Raw genomic sequence first — 20,445 nt, forward strand, 5'->3', positions numbered from 1 at the left:
AAGTAGATATTCTAGGTCACTTTGTCTTTAATCAGGGCAGTTTATCTGGTGTTCATCTTTGGTCTCCGGAAGAGTTATTCAAAGTTCATGGTGGTCTGTGTAGGCGCTGACTGCCAAGCCACCTCCATGAGTGGATCTCAACACAGCTGAACTCAGGGAGGCCATCAATTTCCATTTTCACACAAATCCACAATAGCCACAATTTGCACACTGCACAAATGACGACAAATGAGAAGCTCTGAGTGAGCCGGCACACTTACCTGTGGCCACCATTTCAAGGATGTTCCTCACTGATTTCTAGAAAGCTGGTTTATAGCAGATTGGCTTCTAACTTGCAACATGCACCCACAGTTTAATGAATCACAAATACCCCGGGGCAAAGCGTGCATATTATGGTGATAAAATGGCCCAGAATGGCATGTGTCATAACTTGGGGAAGGCTTTAAAGGGATCCCTGTAACAACAAGCATAAATTTATGACTGAGAAAAACAAGTTACTCCAAAAAGAAAAAATTGGTAAAGATGTTCAGAAAAAGTACTCCCTTTTTGTTTCTTTTTCATATATCACCCAAGTTTGCAATGTATATCATAGACTAGTCTTCAAATGCATTGTTTCTAGTGCCGGACTGTTGAGTAAAGTAGCTCCCCATTTATATAGCTGTGCCTTCTTAGCTTCAGCCTGCCCACATGCAAATTTGAAATAGAAGAAGAAAATTTACCTGAGGTAGAATTACCAGGGGCTCTTTGCCCAGCACAGAGTGAATGCTAGTGTGCAGAAATTATTTTTGCTACTGCATAACTGTAATTTTGCTACTGTTATGATAATAATATAAACATCTGATATTTCTAATGGTCTTAGGTAACCCCTGTAGAAGGGTCATTCAGACACTGAAGGGATAATGACCCAAAGGTTGAGACTTGCTCCTTTATAAAGTATTTTTTTTTTAATCTGAGGTGCAAATTTTCATAAGAGCAGAGGTCTATCAAAAGGAACGAGCACGTGGTTTTCTATTTTTTTATGATGGTATCTAAAACCTGGATGTAGAACCGGGGAGGCCTTTGTTCAGACTAAAAGCACACAAAATGTCACACAGGTACTAAAATGTCACCATTGTTTAAGCATCAAATCAGTGTACAAATATCTACAATACCCCAACAAAAATCTCTTCTACCTGGCACTTTTCCAGAACATGTAACTTCCCTAACTGTTCTACATTCTGAACCCCACCTGATCACCAGTGTCAGTGTAGTAGCCAACTCAAATGTGACCCCAAGTAAGATCAAGCCTTTCGCTGACTGAAGTTGTCAAAATTGGAATCAAATTCCATCCTTAGGATAGTTTAATCAATATAAATTCCAATCATATAATTTGCCCATTTAAGGTGCTCTGCTAAGATGTTGAAGAGACATCACTACAATTAAAAACTGGGTTCCTTATCATATCAATGATTTGCATATTTCTCCCACTCTGTATTTATTTCTCTATATAAGAAGTGGTGATACAAACTGAAGGTTTAGTCTGGGCCTTTTAACTCTCTCTCTCTCCCCCCTCTGCCCCCCCTCTCTTCCCCTGCCCCTCTCCCCTCCCCACACACAGCTTCTATGCTTTTTCCATTTCATATATCAATGGTTTGCTTCACCAAAGAGAAAGCACAGAAGAAATCAGGAACAACAAAAGCATATTTTTGAGAGTACTCTAAGACAAAGCCACTGGGGAATAATGGACTCTCTGAACTTCCTCCAGCTTGGCTTTGAATATCAGGAGGCAGAACTTTTTTTTTAAAGGAAGAAAATATTATTTATGTTAGCTGGTTATAAATAAGAGATTTCAAAGAAAACTCATAACATTCCTGTCCAGAGTCGATCAGCTCCTTTCTGGAAGAACTGAAGGCAGTTTAGAACAATGAAAGAGAAGACATTTGGGAGCTGAAGAGATGGCTCAATGGTTAAGAACAATTGCTGATCTCCAAGAGGACCTAGGTTTGGTTCACAGCACCCACTTGGCAGCTCACAGCCATCCACAACTCAAGCATCGAGGCCTCTGACACCACTTCACCCCACTCCCTGCTTTCTGGCCTCCAGGGTGTATTTATGTACAAGGTACTCATATGGACAGGTAAGTACAAACATACACACATAGATAAAAAAAAAATAAATGTAAAAACATGAGAGAAAAAGGAAAGCTTTGTAGCCCTTCAATAATCCACAAGGCAGATGTGTCTCTGTATTATTCACAGCCCCAGAGAATGCAACAGACTCTGCAAAGATGTCCAGGCAAGAAGTCACAGAGCAAAGTCACCAAACCCAATGTCTGTAACAACCAGAAATAGTACATCTATTATAACCGTACTTTCAAGAGGGTGTCTGGACTAAATAATCTGACTTCTAACAGACACTCAAGCCATGGAGAATTTAAAAAATCTTCACTTCTTCACTTATCTTTTCTTTTGCCTATTATTTTTCTTAATGTCGCTTTTAATAATCTAAGAAATATGAGCATGTATGTATCGAAGGCATTGTCAGTGCAATAGTAGCACGGGCATACAATACATGAAAATATAAATAATTATACTACCCATGACACAAGTTAGAATGCTATGCCAAACAGGTTGAAATATGCCCATGATCAATTCGGTCTTAGGAGTGGTACAGAGTCCCTAAGATGTTCTTGAAGCAGAGAGAGGTCTTCCATTCTGAGAAAATCCAATAAACGTTTCAAGAGAAATACTCGACATGAAAAGGGCATTAATGGAGGCAAGTGGTAGTTCTGATCTGCTTTATTTTCCTGCTAACACTCAGGCGATCTAAACCCAGCACACATGTTTCAGTTCTACAGATAAGAAAAAATAGCAATGTCTGGTGGTAAAATGTGAATTTGCTAAAATTGGTGCTCCAATTTAAAGTTTTCAATGAGACATGTTTTTAATCATGTCTCCATCTCTGAGAATATAATTGCCACAGAAACCTGGATTAATGCTTTGTTCGTGCACACCTAGGGAAGCTATTTCTCTAGCATATGTGTACGTGTTGTGTGTGTATAATTATGTGTATATGTTATATATACATATGTTACATATATACACATATATAATTATATCTATGGTTTGGAACTATATATACACATAATTATATGTGCACATATATAATTATATCTATGGTTTGGACTTTCCTTCCATTTAGAACAAAAATTCCTAAATATTACCCATCTGTTTCTTACCACATGTACTCTTCTAAATCATTCCAGCACCTTGATGTTCACCCTTCTACATTCTTTAAGTTCCTGTTACTCTTGTCTATGATTAATTTTTCTAATAAAGAATATAGGGAATAAAATAGTTACTATGAAAGAAAACCCATAAATATATCACCTAGCCCTACCTGGTCACTTCACAATAGCCTTTTAATTGGAGTGACTCTATAATTGATCCTTCTCATAAAGTCTAAAAAGAGATGATTATGACATCACCCAATGACTGGCATGTAACTCGGTAGTTAGGGTGTTAGTTCATGCAAGGTGGCCTATGTTGAAGGCCCAGCAGTGAACCCACAGTGCATGGTGGTGTAATCCCAGCACTCTAGAACTGGGTGCAGGAGAATCAGAAGATGCTTTGGGACTACAAGAGACTCTATCTCAAAATGAATAAAGAACCAGGTGATACCACTTTATTAGTTACAATGCAATGTGCTCAGAGTGAAAGCAAACTCCTTATCACCATGCGCACAACTATAAGAGGCACTTTGCAAAGTAAGTAACAACAAAAGGGAAGCCTGGCACCTCTGGCTTCATTGCGCATCCTTCCCCTACTATGAGTGCCCTGCTTCCCTCTGCAGGTAGGATGTAACTCATTCCAGGAGGGTTCATTATCAGCTGAGGACATTTCCCGTACCTTGCTTTCCTTCTAGTGTCACTAGGCAAGACATAACTGAAACATGCTACTGGTGGTTTTTAAAGTGTCCTGCTCCAGGTACCCCTTAGCAGCACTTGGTGAGACAGACCTTCCCCCACCCATAGAAACGATAACCTGTGATGGAAAGGCTGCACTCTGGAACATAGGTAACCATCTGAGAACCTGCTTTTGCCTTTAAGCAATAAGGAATTCCTCAGACCACCACTCAGAACCAGAGCTAAGACAATGATGGGCCATCCCTTGGCCTAGAGTGCTTAATTATGCACACCTTTTGCCCCTTGGCCCAGGTCTTTTTCTACTTAAACTTAAAGCTCTGAGTCAGCGCTCCGAGGTGAAGTTAAAATCATCAGATGCCCTTTATTTGTTCTTCTCAATTTGTTCATTATTAAATTTCCTTTCTCTACTTTTGACAAGTATTCATCTCTTTAACTGATATATTGGAATGTGTGGCCACAGTAGTCCTCTGGCACCTCTGCAGTCAGTCCTTTTGCTCTGAAACTCCAGTTTATCTGCCCCCTATAACAGGATGTTGTTAAAATTTCTGAAGCTTTCTCTCACATTTTCCCCCCCAACTAAAACAGTAAACTCCTTTCTATGTTAAGACCACGCAGGTACTCTTCCCTCTCACCACGGCAACCCCATTATTGGTTATTAAACCTTGGTTTAAACCTTACCTTATCTTGCCAAAGTCAAATTGAATTAAATTTAACCTAAAGCAGCTTCCATACATATTTTAACTTTGGCCTCGGGGCTTATCTAAGCGAACTGCATCTGTACTACTATGCGCAACTAACGTTTTTTTTTTTTCAATGACAACTTCAGTGGGCTTCTCAGCTGATGGTAGTGCCTTACTTCCTTATCTGTATCCACTGGAATATAAGCTACAGGAGCCCAGAGCCTAAATACCTAGGCCCTAGAGCACTTCCTGCCACAATAGCAAGGGTTGCATAAGTATCTGCCCGGTAAGCAAAGATACAGACTTACTTGTTGGCTATAATGATACTTCTCATGAAATAATTTGGGATTCTCTCAGTTTATAGGTATTGGTAGAAAGCTTAGTTATTACGTGAGCACATGAGTCTTTGATGTTAGGTGATATTGCTATTGCTGTTGCTCTTCCAGATTTGCTCCACTTTCTCTAATTCATTATGCTTCTTGTTGTTTTTTGTTTATTCAACTTGAGCTAAGCATTTTGCCTGTGCCGCATAGCATATTTACATATCTACTTTGTATTTGGTACATTTACTTCATATTTATGTCCTAAAAACAAATGCATGAGGCCAGCTCATCTGATTCCATTTGTATTTGTCCTTTGCTACATGCTGCTTTCTGGTAATAGCACCCAACCATGCACAAAAGCGGCTCCTAATTGGAAAGTGTGACTTAGAGATGGGGGGGGGGGGACACCTCAGTAAGAAAGTGCCTGCCCCAGAAGCAGAGGACCAGTGTTGGGGGGGATGGTCTGATGTTTTTCAATGCTAATTACTGCTTACTGTCTCTGTGACCAACCTTTTGCTTAATAAAAAGCCATCCCACCTGGGCAGGGCAAAGGAGATAGGTGGGGCTAGGAGAAGAAGGAAATCTGGGTAGAAGAAAGCCCACCATGAGGAGAAGGAGGGAGACCTGAAGTAAAGAGAGGAAGGCTGCTATGAGTTCGATGGAGGAGAAACACATGGCCGGCATGGACAGAGAATCCGGCCCAGATGAAGAACATGAGCAAGCATATGGGATTATGGATGGGGGTAGCTTGATAGAAGTTATTGGAAGCAGATGGCATGGGCTTGAGACAGGGATCCCATGCCTGAGGCCCTGCTATGGAAAGTAGTTTAGAAGATTGAGATCTGCCCTGCCCCAGGTTAACTAAGGATATTTTAAAATATAACAAGTGTCTGTGTCTTGATTGATTGCTAGCCGGGCCTACAGATAATACTGATAATGCATGTAATTTTAAAAACAATAGACCAGAGTTCAGATCTCCAGCCCCCACATGAAAGGCAGGCTTGGCAGCAGCACTCACCAATAATGCCAGTGCTGAGAGTGTGGAGACAGGAGGATCGCTGGAGGTCAGCATCCAGCAAGCCTAGCTGTATCAATTAGCTTCCAGCTCCCTGAGAGCCTCTGTCTCAAAAACTAAAGTGAAGAGCAATAGAAGACAGTGTCCTTCTCCGACCTCCATGCAATGCACCCTTATGTGTATGCCTATAAGAACTGGTACATATGATACACACATATACACACAACAAAAGAAAGAAAGAAAAGAAAATGCTGAACTGTTTTGTGGTGTGCATTAGAGCATTGTGGCTCTTGTTACATAATACAGTGCAAATGCTCTCACAGCTGTGGAGAAGAAAGAAAATGATTAAAGGATTTCACAGACTGTTACTTTGTTTTGCTTTATAAAGAGATTGATTGAGACTGATGAATTTGTGCTTTGGTTTGATTCCTTTGAAACACAGATACACACCCCATCCATACATGGGCACACACCTCCATGCATGTGTGCATGTGTGAGTGTGCCTGCACATGTGCACTCATCACAGAGTTCTTCAGTGTATTCCACAAAGGCAAGCGAAAGCTGAAAGGCCCACTGGGGAAAAGCAGTTTTTCATTCACAGAGGTTACAGGTCAGCACATCCAGAGAGAAATACACCCAGTCTTCTTGTGATGAATTTCTTTTATACTTCAACACAGAAGTCAAATGCAGCCATGCTCTGGTTCACTCTGCGGTCACACATGAAAGAGACCGATAAATCATAAGACAGCTTACTTCAATAAGCCTCAGACTAAGAATTTATGAATGGACTGCAGATTTTCCAGAATAGCTTCTACCTGGTAACAAACCTATTCTTAATTCCTTTCAAGTTCAGCCACTCTAGCAACCTAAGTCCAAAAATTCCTCAACTGCATGAAACTGAAGTCCACTGATTCTGTGACGTCTCACTGGCCAATCCAAGTTCCAGCATCAAACATGCTGAACTTTCCTGTGTGTGTCCTCAATTACTTGTCCCCTCACACTCAGTCACTCATCTTCTCTGGGAAAAATAACAATCCTGGCTAGGTCCTCTCATCTGCCTCTCTGGAACCTGAATCCATGCAAAAGGAAAAATAAAGAGACTTAAAATGAAAGAAAACTTGAACCAAGCCTGATGGTTCACACCTGTAACCCCAGCACTTTGGTGATTGAGGCAGGAGGATAATGAGTTCAAGATCAGCCTGGGCTATAAAGCAAGACTCCCTAATAAGTTGATTAAACAAATAAACAAATCTTTCTCTATGCTGTTTAACTTAGGTAAGAAATTGATATCATCAAATTGGGTCTTAATGAAAGCTGGTAATCCTGTATTTCTAAATTTCCATTTTCTCCCACCATCTATTTCCTTAAGTGCCTCATCTGCCTATCCCACTCTCATTCTGTTTATGCCTTTGCTTTCTATTTCACCAAGGAAACCAAACCTTCCGCGGGATCACATAGCTCCAGCCACGGCATCCGCCACTCACTCCATATATACCCAACGCCTTGCCTTTCCTGCAAAGCCTACCCTCTGTGCAACATGCTGGGTCCCCTCTCACAGTACTTCCTGGGCTCCAATCAGCTCCATTTCCCCTGTCCAGCTGCTTTCTCTATTTCTGTCCTTGTCTTTTAAACAAAACCCAACAGCAAATTTTGAGGACTCTTCCTTGGGCCACTTCTCAATTTTAAGGCCTAAAATGCTTTTGGCATTTTTCACAGGCTCCACTGGTCCCCACTTACTCCCCTGCCTCTTAAGGCTGAACTCTTAAGAATAAATCAGAGTATTTCCTTGTGCCTTCATTCATTCACTCATTCATTCATTCATTCATTTTCTTTCTTTCTTTTTTTTCTAGGTTATATATGGTTCTAGGAAACCATATATATGTATCTGATTAGTAAGGCTTTGCTCACAATTACTAAGCCAAAAGTATTTTCAGATGCTTATATAAATGACATTTTAAATCTTAATTTTGTCTGTGGTTTTTCCTTAGCGGTATACGCCAGTCATTTCCCTCACTCACTATACTCCACTCTACACAGACCCATTCATACTATTTTAGTAAATTTTGGCTACTACCAGCTTCAACATTCTGCCTCGTCTTCATCTGCATTTGGTCCCTCAGAAAAGCATCCAGATAACCCACAGCTGCTTGTCAAACACTGATCCAAGCCATATACTCTGCCAAGGGCCCCAAGGATTCTCTTTCCTCACATCCTACCTCCCTAAGCTCCTTGTCTCTTCACTGCAGTGTACTTAGTCTTCCTCATCTCCATTAACACTAACCCCACTCCGTCCTGTGTTCAGGCCAGAGTCTCGATGCCATGTTCGACTGCTTTGTCTTCTTTCATCATGTAGCATAATAATAAAGCTTCTGAGTTATTCTCTCAAAACCAATGCCTTTCTGCCATCTTTTCTCAATCTCCTCTTATGACAGTTAACAAAGTGACCATCATTTCTTTTACCATCATTCCTAACACTCCCCATCATGGGAATCATGTTAGAAGCATATGTCAAATAATTCTATTAGACAGCTTAAAGTCTAAGGGAAATCCTAAATAACTGTGGTGGACTAGAAGAAGGCCTTGCATGACTCACCTGCCCCTCTATAGCTTTAGCACACCTTCCCATGACCCCCAACTCCAACCTTGTTTTAAAGATACCTCACACTGTTTCCAAAATTCCTCAGACCACCTTTCCCAGAGGTGTTTCCCAGAGGGCTTCCCAGGCCCCTGGACTCTCCCTCTTCCTCTTTATTTAGTTGACAACTCGAATATTTACTCATCCCCCCCCCCCCATACGCCAGCTTTTCTCACACTTTGCTTACATTCTTTCCTTCAGCATTTGTCTTTATTATCTATGGGGACAAAGGTGCTTAGAGCAAGCCTTTTAACATGTGTCTTTGTTTTCCAAACCAAGGTCCTCTGCAGGAGCAACTGCTCTTAGCCTGGAAGCCCTCATCACCCTGGTCGGTCAGTTAGGCTTTCTTGTGACTGGTTGACTCTTGCCTTCTGGAATGTAAACTCTATGAGGACCTGACCGTGCCTATTTTGTTATTGTTTTAGCCTGAGACTCCTGTTTGTGTGGGGGATGTTCCGGGAAGATTAGCTGAATAAAAGAAGACATGGGGCGAACAGCCTGCCCTGGGATGTTGCCTTGTCCATGTAGTCTGTTTCTCGGGTTTCCCCTGGGCTGCTGAATAACCTTCCAAATTTCTCAATTCTTCTATCTTCCTCCCCTCCATCCTCATCCTCACCCTCCTTATCCTTTAGTTTTTAATCTGTTGACACATGGCCTGACACTGTAGCCTTGGATAACCTTGAATTTACTACTCCAACGCTGTCTTCAAATTCAAAATTTTCCTGATTATATGTCTCTGTGCTGGAATAGGCAGGAACCACTATACTCAATCAGGGATTTATTTGACTCTCATCTATATGAGACAGAGAGAGAATCCACGGTTTTTACCATGCTGCACAACTGCACTGTAACGGAGCACCAACCATCCCAGCATGTTTTTAGTGTATTTCTTGTTTCCTGACAGTGATTTAAACTGATTTCCCCGGATGTCCTACTTGAGCTCTGATATCCTGCATCATCTCCACCAGTAACTGTTCCAGGAGCCCCATTAATGTATCTGTGCTTCCTTAACAAAATGGAACAGATTTCTTAATTTTTCATCGAGAATCAAAACTTGTATGTCCACTACCTGCAGAGGACAATGTCAACCACTAAAATGGAGACCAGACAGAAAAGCAAAAAAAATTAAACAGACATGAGAAAGAAACAAAGCCTGTCACATCCCTGGATCTGGCTTAAATTGTTCACTGGCTAGAAGTCAAGAGTTTCAATGCAACTCACAAAAATTACAGTGAATATTGTTTGCATATAAATTATTTTTTTCAGAAGTTCTTCAGAGTATAAAAAGAGCTAATAAGCCATGCTTAAGTACAAAACAAATGTGACCTTTGAGTTTAACCTTACTTTTTTCTCATCTACAGATCTGCATTTTCTGAGAAAATTTCACAACGAGGTTAAGAAGCATATTTATTGTCTAAGCTTATGTCTTCACCTCTTTTTGACCCATGTTTAGAGTAAGAATTCCTTTGGCCTTTTCTGACTTAACGTTTTTTGTTTAATCCACTGCCCTGTCTCATCTTTAACTTCTGTAACACCCATAAGCATCCATCTAGTCAGTCCTTTAAAAAAAATTATTCAGTTAAAAATAAGTATATTAAAACATTATTACATAGTCTTTTATATTTAGAGATAGTTTATAGCCTTTGAAAACTGCAATCCAAAAGCCCCCAAAGGCCCAACACACCCTTTTGCCTTGCCATGCCTTGGGTGTACGCTACTCTCCCCCTCCTCCACACTTTCCTTCTCTTTCTCCTTTCTTTTCTTCTTTATGGTTTTAAGAGACAGGGTCTTACACATCCCAATCTAGCCCAGAACTCACTATGCAGCCAAGGATGAGTTTGAATGACTCATCTTCCTGCCTCTGCCTCCTGAATGTTGGGTCAACAGGTATTTGCCATTGTACATGGCTCCTCCTGAAGTTAGAGCCTCTCCTGTCAATCAAGACCCAGAAGCATCTAGATGGAGGAACTCAGCTATGCAGGAAGAATACAGTCAGTGAGGGAACAGGCTGCTTTAAATTCTGTGCAGAGGTTCTCAGTGTGGGTGGAAGAAGTTCCTTTCATTTCTAAGCAGGGTCTCTGTGGGCCATGTGGAGCCCCACTCCACTTTCTCCTCTTCCTCACCACCACGGCTTCCATGGGGGTCAAAAGAAAAGCATTCCACATTCGAGCATGAATTTATATGTGCAAAATATACATAGATGCTTAGAATATATGGACCCAACTACTAATTCTCCTTATAAAGTTGTTAATCTCAGGATAACAACAACTACGATTAATTGAAGTACGAAGAAAAATGTCAGCGTATTATTCACAGGTGTCAAAGCAACATTATATTTACTACAGTGCGATGTTGTCTGCCCTTGTAACTGATGCACCTCTGTCTAGTTGTATGTAAGGTTTGGTTGTGCTAAGCTGCTTTTAATTTGAAGGCAAACCTATAGCTCATCCTGGAGATGGGGACAAATCGGCAAGGTCTCTTGGCAGATTCTGACTTGTCATCAAAGAGCTGAGAGAGAAAGCAACACAGCCTGTGTGTGCAGTCTGGGTTCCATCTCAAGATGCTCAAAGGATCAAAACAATTACCTCTTCGAGGACATCAGCCAGCTTGCTGAGGATCTCATCAGGAAGGCTCTGGAATGTTGGAACACTGGAAAACAAAGCAGAGAGTGATGCTGAACACCTGCATGGCAGCTTAACGCAACAAATACGTCTGCGGGACAAATGCAAGTGCCTTTCATGATTAAGAACCTACAGAGATATTCTCCACAGTTGAGTGGAGAGTGTGATACGACTTTCTCACGTACTCTGGTGCCTCACATTTGACCATGTCCCCTGGAGGGGGAGACCTGGTGGCACTCAGAGGAAGGACAGCAAGTAGCCAAGAGGAGACTTGATACCCTATGAGAATATATAGGGGGATGTAATCCCCCACAGGAACAGTCATAGGGGAGGGGAATAATGGGAAAATGGGGGGGGGGGGAGGAATGGGAGGATACAAGGGATGGGATAAACATTGAGATGTAACAAGAATAAATTAATAAAAATAAAAAATAAAAAATAAAAAATAAAAAAATAAAAAAAATAAAAGAACCTACAGAGAATGATCACATGATTTAAGGAATCACTGCAGTGTGTTTCATGTCTAGCAAGGAGAAGGTATGCGTCCTCATCTGGGTCTCTATGGCTGTGATGAACACCACAAACAAAAGCAAATTAGGGAGCAAAGGGTTTATTTGCTTATACTTCCATGTCGCTATTCATCATTGGAGTAAGTTTGGACAGAGAATCAAACAGAGAAGGGAGGCAGGAGCTGCTGCAGAAGTCAGAGAGGGATGCTGCTTGCTGCCTTGCTCATCATGGTTTGCTCATCCCGCTTCCTTAAAAAACCCAGGACCACAAGCCCAGGGAAAGCTCTACCTGCAATGGATTGAACCCTCCCCCATCAATCACTAATTAGGAAAACGCTCTACAGGCCTCCTTGCAGCCCAGGTTTATGGAGGCATTTTCTTAAATGAGGTTCCTTCCTCTCAGAAGACTCTAATGTGTGTCAGGTTGACATCAAACTAGACAGAACCATTGACCCCTTGTCAACTTGACACACAATCACAACACTGTCAAGCCACGACTTTCCTTTCTTACCCACCTGCAAGACCACATATTAATATACACATCACAATATAAAACATTTTACAAACTTAAAAAGTCCTTACAAATTTAAATACTTTAAGAGTTCAATCTCTTTTTTAAAAAATCTTTTTTAAAATTGTAAGTCTCTCAACTGTGGGCTCCTATAAAATAAAAGATAAATTACACTTTCTTATTTCAAGAGAGAAGAATCAGGGTATAATAATAATCAAATCGAAACAAAACTGAACTCTAACTTGCAAATAACTTAGTGTTTAATGTCTGGGATCTACTCATGATCTTCTGGACTCCTCCAAAAGATATGGGTCATTTCTCTGGCTACCCTCTTGGTGGTCATCCCATGGCACTGACATCTCTAAAATGATGCAATTGGGCTGCACTTTCACCAATAGCCTCTCCTGGGCTCTCTTTAGGGGTTCCACCCTGCCACATAGTGCGAAGCCTCAGTTGTTCTCCATGACCCCTTTGTGCCTTGGGTGATGCTCACACTACCAAGTTAAGCTGCCAGCACAGGGAGCAACCTTGGCCAGCTCCTCAGGAACATAGCTTCTGTGTGGTGACCTTGAAAAAACACTTCCCAAAAGTCTTCACCTCAGCAGTGCTGCTATCTCCTTAATTGCAGCTGATTCTTTAGCCCCAGCTACCAGTATCCATTATCTACAGAAGCAAAGGTTTTACTTTAGCGGTTCTGGTCACTTGTTAATCCCAGCTGATTCATCAATTCCTACTGAACAGACACCACAGATGCTTCACACAAATGGCCTGGTAGATTCCTTGTTTCCCACGGAAAGTTCACAAGCCAGGCCGCCATCTTAATCCTCTTAACATTCGTATCTTCCAAGCTCCTACAGAACATCCTACTGAGTTCTCAGTACTCAATGACTTTCCTAGCCCAAAGCTCCAAAGTCCTTTCCCATTTTTCTCAAAAGCAACATGGTCATGTCTGTCACAGCAATACCCTACTCCCTGCTATCAATTTCTATCCTAGTCAGGGTCTCTATTGCTGTGATAGGCATGACAACTAAAAGCAATTGGGGAGAAAAGAGTTTGTTTGACTTACACTTCATATCTCAGTCAATCTTTTAGAAAGTTGGGGCAGGAATATGGAGACAGGAGCTATGTAGAGGCCACGGAAGGATGTTGCTTACAGGCTTGCAGACATGGCTTGCTCAGCCTGATTTCTAACAAAACCTAGGACCACCAGCCCAGGGATGCACCACCCACAATGGGTTGGGCCCTCCTCCATTAACCACTAATTAAGAAAATGTCGAACAGGCTTGTGATCAACCACTAGACCATCTTTCTGGAGGCACTTTCTCCATCAAGGTTCTCTCCTCTCTAATAGCTCTAGCTTATCTCAAGTTGAGATGAAGCTAGACACAGTATGTTGCAAATAAGAGCTTAATGTTTGGACACGGCATGTCAATCCACACTTCAGTTATTGATGTGACTTTGAGGGCCTCAGCCATGATGGGAGACAGCTTCTCTCTCTCTCTCTCTCTCTCTCTCTCTCTCTCTCTCTCTCTCTCTCTCTCTCTCTCTCCCTCTCTGTCCATCACTCCCTCTCTCTGTCTCTGTCTCTCTCCCCACACCCCCTATCTCTTTTTACCACATTTCACCCAGCTCTACCTCCTTTTCCCAGGTTCTCCTATGTACACAAGTTTCTCTGTGATAGGTCCCGCCCACCCTTTAAAATATTTTAATTGATGATTTGATTATGACCTGAAGCATTCTTCAACAGCTGTTTTCTTCAGCTCCTCCCCTACTGAGCCAGGCTTTCTTATCATGATTCTTTTCTGTTTTTCTTTACTTCAAAGTCTTGGTGGTTCTAACCTAGGACATACTACACAGATGCACTTGCCTCAGAGAGACACCCAACCCCTTAGCGCCCTTAGGATAACTGTAAATAGATATCTGTTCTTGATGGCATGTGTTTACTGGTAGAATAAAAACACATGACAACAATATATGATGTGAGTGTGATTCATAACTCATCAACTCAGCAGCATTTGTTGAGTGAAGCTATGCAGGCACTGACTGAAAGATTCCATAAGGCAGTGATAAGAGACCGATTCTGAGATGTTCTAACTTGCAGGAAGGTATGACTACAAAATCCTATTAACTAATTAGAAGCTCAGTGATATGGACAGGCTGGGACGTTTCAAGTCCAGGGCTAAATCATCCTAGCGCTCCTTCAGCACTTCTAATCACTATCTCTGTATGTGATCTGACACCTTGGTGACTTTTAGTTAAATCCTGCAGAATGCAAAAGTGCAGCCCTGGTTTCCACCAACTGAAGGGCTAAACATTCTGTCAAATAGCATCTGGAGCCCACACACATGTCATCTGCTTTGCCACAGCCCACCTACCTGAGGTGCCCATCACCAAAGGCAACAAAATGGCTGCCTCATTAGAGGATGATAGTTGGAGAACCCAAAGCTGTGTCTAGGGCCATGGCCACTCATACGTATCCCCAGAATAAGCCATCTTGTTTGTTTCTTTGAGGTCAGAGGTCTTTCTTTCTTTGTCACTTTATGACAAAGGGCTAGCAGACAGGCAAAGGACAAGGGGTGGCCACAGCTATATACCCAAAGAATAAGACCATTTTATGTTTTGGAATGAATGTTAAAGGTTTAAATCTCCTCAGAGACAGATACTAGTGTTATTGGTCCCATGTTTCCATGTGAACTTGGCCAACTATTAATCCAACCAAACCAGTTTAAGGTGTGCCATTGCTTGTCCCTGGAGACTACCTTCCCAACCCTTCCCATCCCAGCTCTTGAGTTACCCTGCCTTCTCAGCACAATCGAGCCTAAATCTACTACAAAATTTACAAAAGGTGCTGTAAACTCTGCTCCTGAGCAAGGGCATTTTGAGTTACTACCTTGCCTTGCTCTTGATTATTGCAGAAAAGATTTTTCTGGCTAGCATCCGTGGGCTTCAATAAACCCTTTTATTTTAGAAATTTCCTCCATCATAAGGATTTTGCTTTGAGAAAATGTACTAAGATCATTCAGGCTACAACTAAGACTCCCATGACTGTGATGCAAATGTGTGTCCTCTTCATCTTACCCAGTTCTCAATTCTTCCCATGAAACAGCAAGTGAAATTATTGAATGATGTCAAAGGTACAAACTGAAAAAAAAAACCTTTTTTTTTTTTTTTTTTTTTGGAGGCAAGGTCTCACACTGGCCTTGAACTCATGACAATCAATCCACCTACATCAGCCTCCCAACCGCTACCCTTACCATCATGCACAACCACACTCAACCCAAAGATCATTTATATGCAAACTAATAAATGATAAACTAAAACTCATTAAACAACGTATATTTCCTGAGAAGTCGAATGAAAACGCCAGTTGGGGTCTAGGATGAAAATCCCATTTACTCGGGTTTCGGTGCTTGAGTAGAGAGACTACAAATGAGGGTGCACACATTCCTGCGTCTCATAGCTGATTTATAGCACAACTTCAGATGGATGAGAGCAGTGCAATGAAACAAGCAGGAACAGTTTGCTGTTAATATGTCACTCTAATCCCCATTACTTAGGGCAAAGCCTATTGATAAATTTCCAGGGTCTCCGTGAAGGTGTAGCAATTCATCCAGGACCACCTGTTCCACCAGGCTTACAGCCCTGTTCTGAGCCAGGTGGGTTTTAATTTCCAAACGGCAATCAATTTCAACAGCTGGGAGGGACAGACGATGATGGCACAGGTGGTTCTCAACCAGGGTGGTTGAGACCCGGCGGCAGGGGTGGGGGTGGGGGCCGGGGGAGACCCGGCAGCAGGGGTCGGGGGGGGGGAGGTGAGAGGGTGGGGGAGTTGGGGGAGCAGGTGGAGGGGGGGAGGGGACAGGTGGAATCTCACATCAGGTATTTACATTCACAACAGTAGCAAAATTGCAGCTATGAAGTAGCAACAAAATAATTTTTCCGGGGGGGGGGGGTCACCACAACATGAGGAACTGTTTTAAAGGGTCGCAGTGGCGAGACCCCTGAGGACCACTGAGCTAGAGGCAGCCAGTTCCCCCAGTTCTGCCAGTTGAAAAATCCTCCCATTCCTTGTTCTTTTTTTTTTTTTTTAACACATTTTTATTGAAAAATAAAACAATTCATATTACATCTCATTTTCTATCCCATCCCATGCATCCTCCCATTCCTCCCTCCTTCCCACTTTCACCCCAATCCCCCTTCCCTATGACTGTGACTGAGGGGGACCTCCTCCCCCTGAATATGGTGCTAGGGTATCAAGTCTCTTCTTGGTAGTCCGCTATCCTTCCTCCGAGTGCCATTGAGCCTCCCCAACAAAGGGACATGGCCAAATATGGGGCACCAGAGATCCTGTGAAAGTCAGTCCCCAGTCTCTACTTAACTCTGTTCTTTTGAAGAACTTTATTTCAACTCCTGAGTTGTTAGATTAGTTAGGGTTTCTACCACATTGAGTATTTGTGGAAAATACATGCTACAACTGAGTTTTATGATTGGACACTGTCTTAAAATGCCTGTTACTTCTAGGACCTCTTCTAGTTAAATATAGGCTCTATGCAAAAAAACATGCTATATTTTCAATGCCAATAGAGTGTGAGAAAAAAAAAAAAGCAATTCCTTGACTATGCAGCACATTTAATGAAACCAAAAATTGTCTGTAGTAAGGAAACCACTTTTTATTTATTATATTTTATAAGTTTAAAAGTTTCAAAACACTGGGCTGGAGCTGTAGGTTTAGTTCAGAGGAAGAGCACTTATATAATGAACACAAGGGCCTGGTTCCATCCCGAGCGCAGAACAGTCACACAAACAACTGTGCAGCATCTATTAATACAAACGAAGAAGAACGAAAGGAAGACACACTAGGAAGTGAACAGCAACGGGGCTAGACAGATGGCTCAGCAGGTATCGACACTTGCTGTGTAACCATGCAGTTCAGAGCTCAGATCCCAGCCCCTACTTCTGTAATCCCAACATCTACATGTGTAATGCCAACACCACTGTAGCTGCAGCGAGTAGAGAAAGAACACTAGCTGCTGGGCCTCGCTGGCTGATTAAGTGGGCACCAACTCCAGGTTCAGAGAGACCCTGCCTTAAGGGAATGAGATGGATGGTGATAGAAAAGCGCATGCAAAGCTTTCCTCTGGCCACCAAGAGCAGATACACCCACCCACACATACAGACACAGACACACACACACACACACACACACACACCATACTCAAGCATGAAAAATATAAGAAATGGACTGTAGCATCTGGTTCATTTCTGGACTTAAAATGAAAATCATTCCGTAACAACAACAAAATAGTGAGTTCATCCTTATTAGTGACTCGGAAAACACTCTGTTCCTTAAAATTCTAAGAGCTATTGTCCTTTAAACACCAGATAAGTTCTATCTGTAACTAATCTGCTTTCTAAGAATTATCTGTCTGCCAGTACTTTGAACTCCACAAACAAAACAACCGAAGATAGTTTAAAATTCTACCCTGAAAAGAGATGAATTTTCTCAAATGCATCAAAGGACAGCAATTGAGAGTCCAGTAATTTGGGTGAATAGTAATTCAAGAGAGGGCTTTCTCATTTGAAAAGCTGAAGGCAACCCATTAAGAGAACAAACTTGCATGCAGAATGCTCAACACTAGAGAAGATTATTTTATGGTTAAAATAATGTGTTGTAACAATTTTCATGTTAATTGCAAGTAATTCCTACAGATGTATCTGTCAGATATCCTGGTTCCTAAGGACCTGCACTGAGCTCGAAGGAAGAGACCACATTATTTCACTGCAATATAATAGAGATGATTAAATGTGTTGCTTTTCTATTTGTTTTGTTTTGTTTTTTTTTTCAATGAATGAAGCAGAGGCTTGGAATCTGTAATGACAGATGATAGAAGATGAGATTTGAATGTTTTTTTTTTTTTTTTTTTTTTTTGCTTGCCAGGCAGTACTTGGCTAAGGGTTTTATAGATAACATGAATTTCATTTTTACAACAACCTTATCACCAGCCCATTATAACCATCCATTTTTCAGATAAGTGCAACAACCTTGAGAGGTTGTCTAAGGTCATATCACACAACAACTGAAGAGAAAAAAAAAAACATAAAAATTTCCGTTTAGCTGGATGCGGAGCTCATCAGCAGCTCACTGAGATATGTAATTTACAGGGAGGATACCAGAGAGTGGCTTTCCGAATAGTGCTTTGCCAGCGGGGTGCCATGATATGTACCAGTTACCCAACATTCAGAGACTAAGGCAAAAAGATCACCATGAGTGTGACGGTAGCCTGATCTATACAGTAAGTGCCAGCCCAAGCTAGCCAACCTCCAGTGAAATCTTGTCTGGAAAAAAAAAAAATCCTAGCATACTCTCCTTTTAGATAATTACTTACTCACCAATGCCATTGATTATGTGATTTAGCTATTTTTCAGCTTTTTCTTATGAAAAATATCAAATAAATTATAGAGGAGAAAGAATTAAGAATTTCCTGTATTATCAATATGAGAATCGCTTGTTAACACTACACCATTCTTACATTATTACTTTTTATTTCTGCATATATGCATAGTAAGCTACAGATGAATGTAACTAGAGAAACATCGGAGATTATGTTTCAGATTTCAAAAATCTCTTCACTAATACTTCAAAATCTATTTCATAAAAATGGAGGCTGAAAGATTTTGGGTTTAAAGCCAGCCTGCGATATACAAAAAATTTAAATCCAAGTTTTATAGAAAGACAGTGTCTCAAACAAATCAAAAGGAGAAGGGGCATGGAGGGCTTCCTAAATAACCTTGATATCACTATTATACAGGACAAAATTAAGTTAATAATATCACTACAAATATTATACATTGTTTAAGAATATCTATTTTAGCTGGACAGTGGTGGCGCATGCCTTTAAATCCAGCACTTGGGAGGCAGAGGCAGGCAGACCTCTGTGAGCTCAAGGCCAGCCTGGTCTACAAAGTGAGTCCAGGATGGCCAAGCTACACAGAGAATCCCTGTCTTGAAACACACACACAAACACAAAAGAATATCTTTTAAAATTTGCATTCTTAAGATTTATTTTTATCTTATGTTTATGGGTATTTTGCCTGTATGTGTGTCTGTGCACCAAGGCTAGAAGAGGACATTAGATCCTCTGGAACTGGCATTACAAATGGCTGTTAGCTGCCATGTGTGTGCTAGGAATTGAACATGGGTCCTCTGAAGGAATAACCAGTGTTCTTAGCCCCTGAGCAATAGTTCCAGACTCTATTAATTAGTTATATTTTTTATTTTATATTTCCAAGGGCAGGACAGATGGCTCAGAGGTTAAGCATGCATACTTTTCTTTTAGAGGACCAGGATTTGGCTTCCAGTACCCACATCAGGTGGCTCACAACCATCTGTAGTAGTATGTATCCTTGCATATTCTTGTACATGCGTGCATGCGTGCATGCCTGTATGTGTGTATTGGTGTGGGGGGGGCAGGTTGTGTTAAGGGCCTGGTAGATTCCAGCAAAGAGGTCAGAGTGCCTGAATTTTACTGTGCATGGAAAATACAATGGCAGCAGATAAAGAAGTGCAGGTAGCAATGCCACAGGTAGTAGGGAACTAAGTAGAAATTTAGTTGAAACTTAAGTTTCTTGTGAACCACTGTAAAGATTTAATATGAGTAAAATGTGAACTCACTGCAGCAATTTGAACCATGGTAACTTTTTATTACTTAAATACTGATGAAACTCTCCAAATAGCTCTATAGAGAATAAGTTACAAAGGTGCACAGATAGGAGCTGGGAGACTGGATAGCCACTCTGTGGCACAGCAGGTGATGGAGGGTCGGGCAGGGTAGAAGCCAGTGCTGGTGGTAAGACGTCCTTGGGCTCTGTGCTACGTTTTGAATGTAGAAGCCCCATGGATGCGGGTTGTGAGACAGGACTGGTGGCAAAGGTGTCTCTTTGAGTTGGAAAGGAGGGACCATTGGAAAAAAGTTGAGATTTCTTTTTATCAACAGCATAAGCAAGTTTAAAACCCTACTTTAGTACAGAATAGTTTTAGTTTCACAAAAGGTAATAATATATGTTTGGTTTTCTTTATTAATGTTGTTGTTATTTTGCACTGTTTGGGATGGAACCAGAGTAGAAAAATCCCTACCAGCCCTGCTCTCACTATATAGGTCAGACTAGTCTGAAATTTATAATCCTTTTGCCTGAGCAAGAGCTGGAATTACAGACATGCATCACTAGGCCTGGCCATCAAATGAAGTG

General features: G+C 41.4%; 1 protein-coding gene across 1 annotated transcript in view; it reads right to left on the bottom strand.

The window, feature by feature from the left end:
* Prkg1 (protein kinase cGMP-dependent 1) overlaps positions 1–20,445 on the bottom strand; it is a 403,711-nt gene that overhangs the window by 294,441 nt on the left and 88,825 nt on the right. Inside the window, exon 2 of the mRNA XM_051146331.1 lies at positions 11,143–11,206. Coding sequence (XP_051002288.1) covers positions 11,143–11,206 — 64 coding nt within the window. The remainder of the gene's footprint in view (positions 1–11,142; positions 11,207–20,445) is intronic.

This window comes from Acomys russatus, chromosome 5 (assembly GCF_903995435.1).
Source record: "Acomys russatus chromosome 5, mAcoRus1.1, whole genome shotgun sequence".
In the NCBI taxonomy this organism is placed as follows: Eukaryota; Metazoa; Chordata; class Mammalia; order Rodentia; family Muridae; genus Acomys; species Acomys russatus.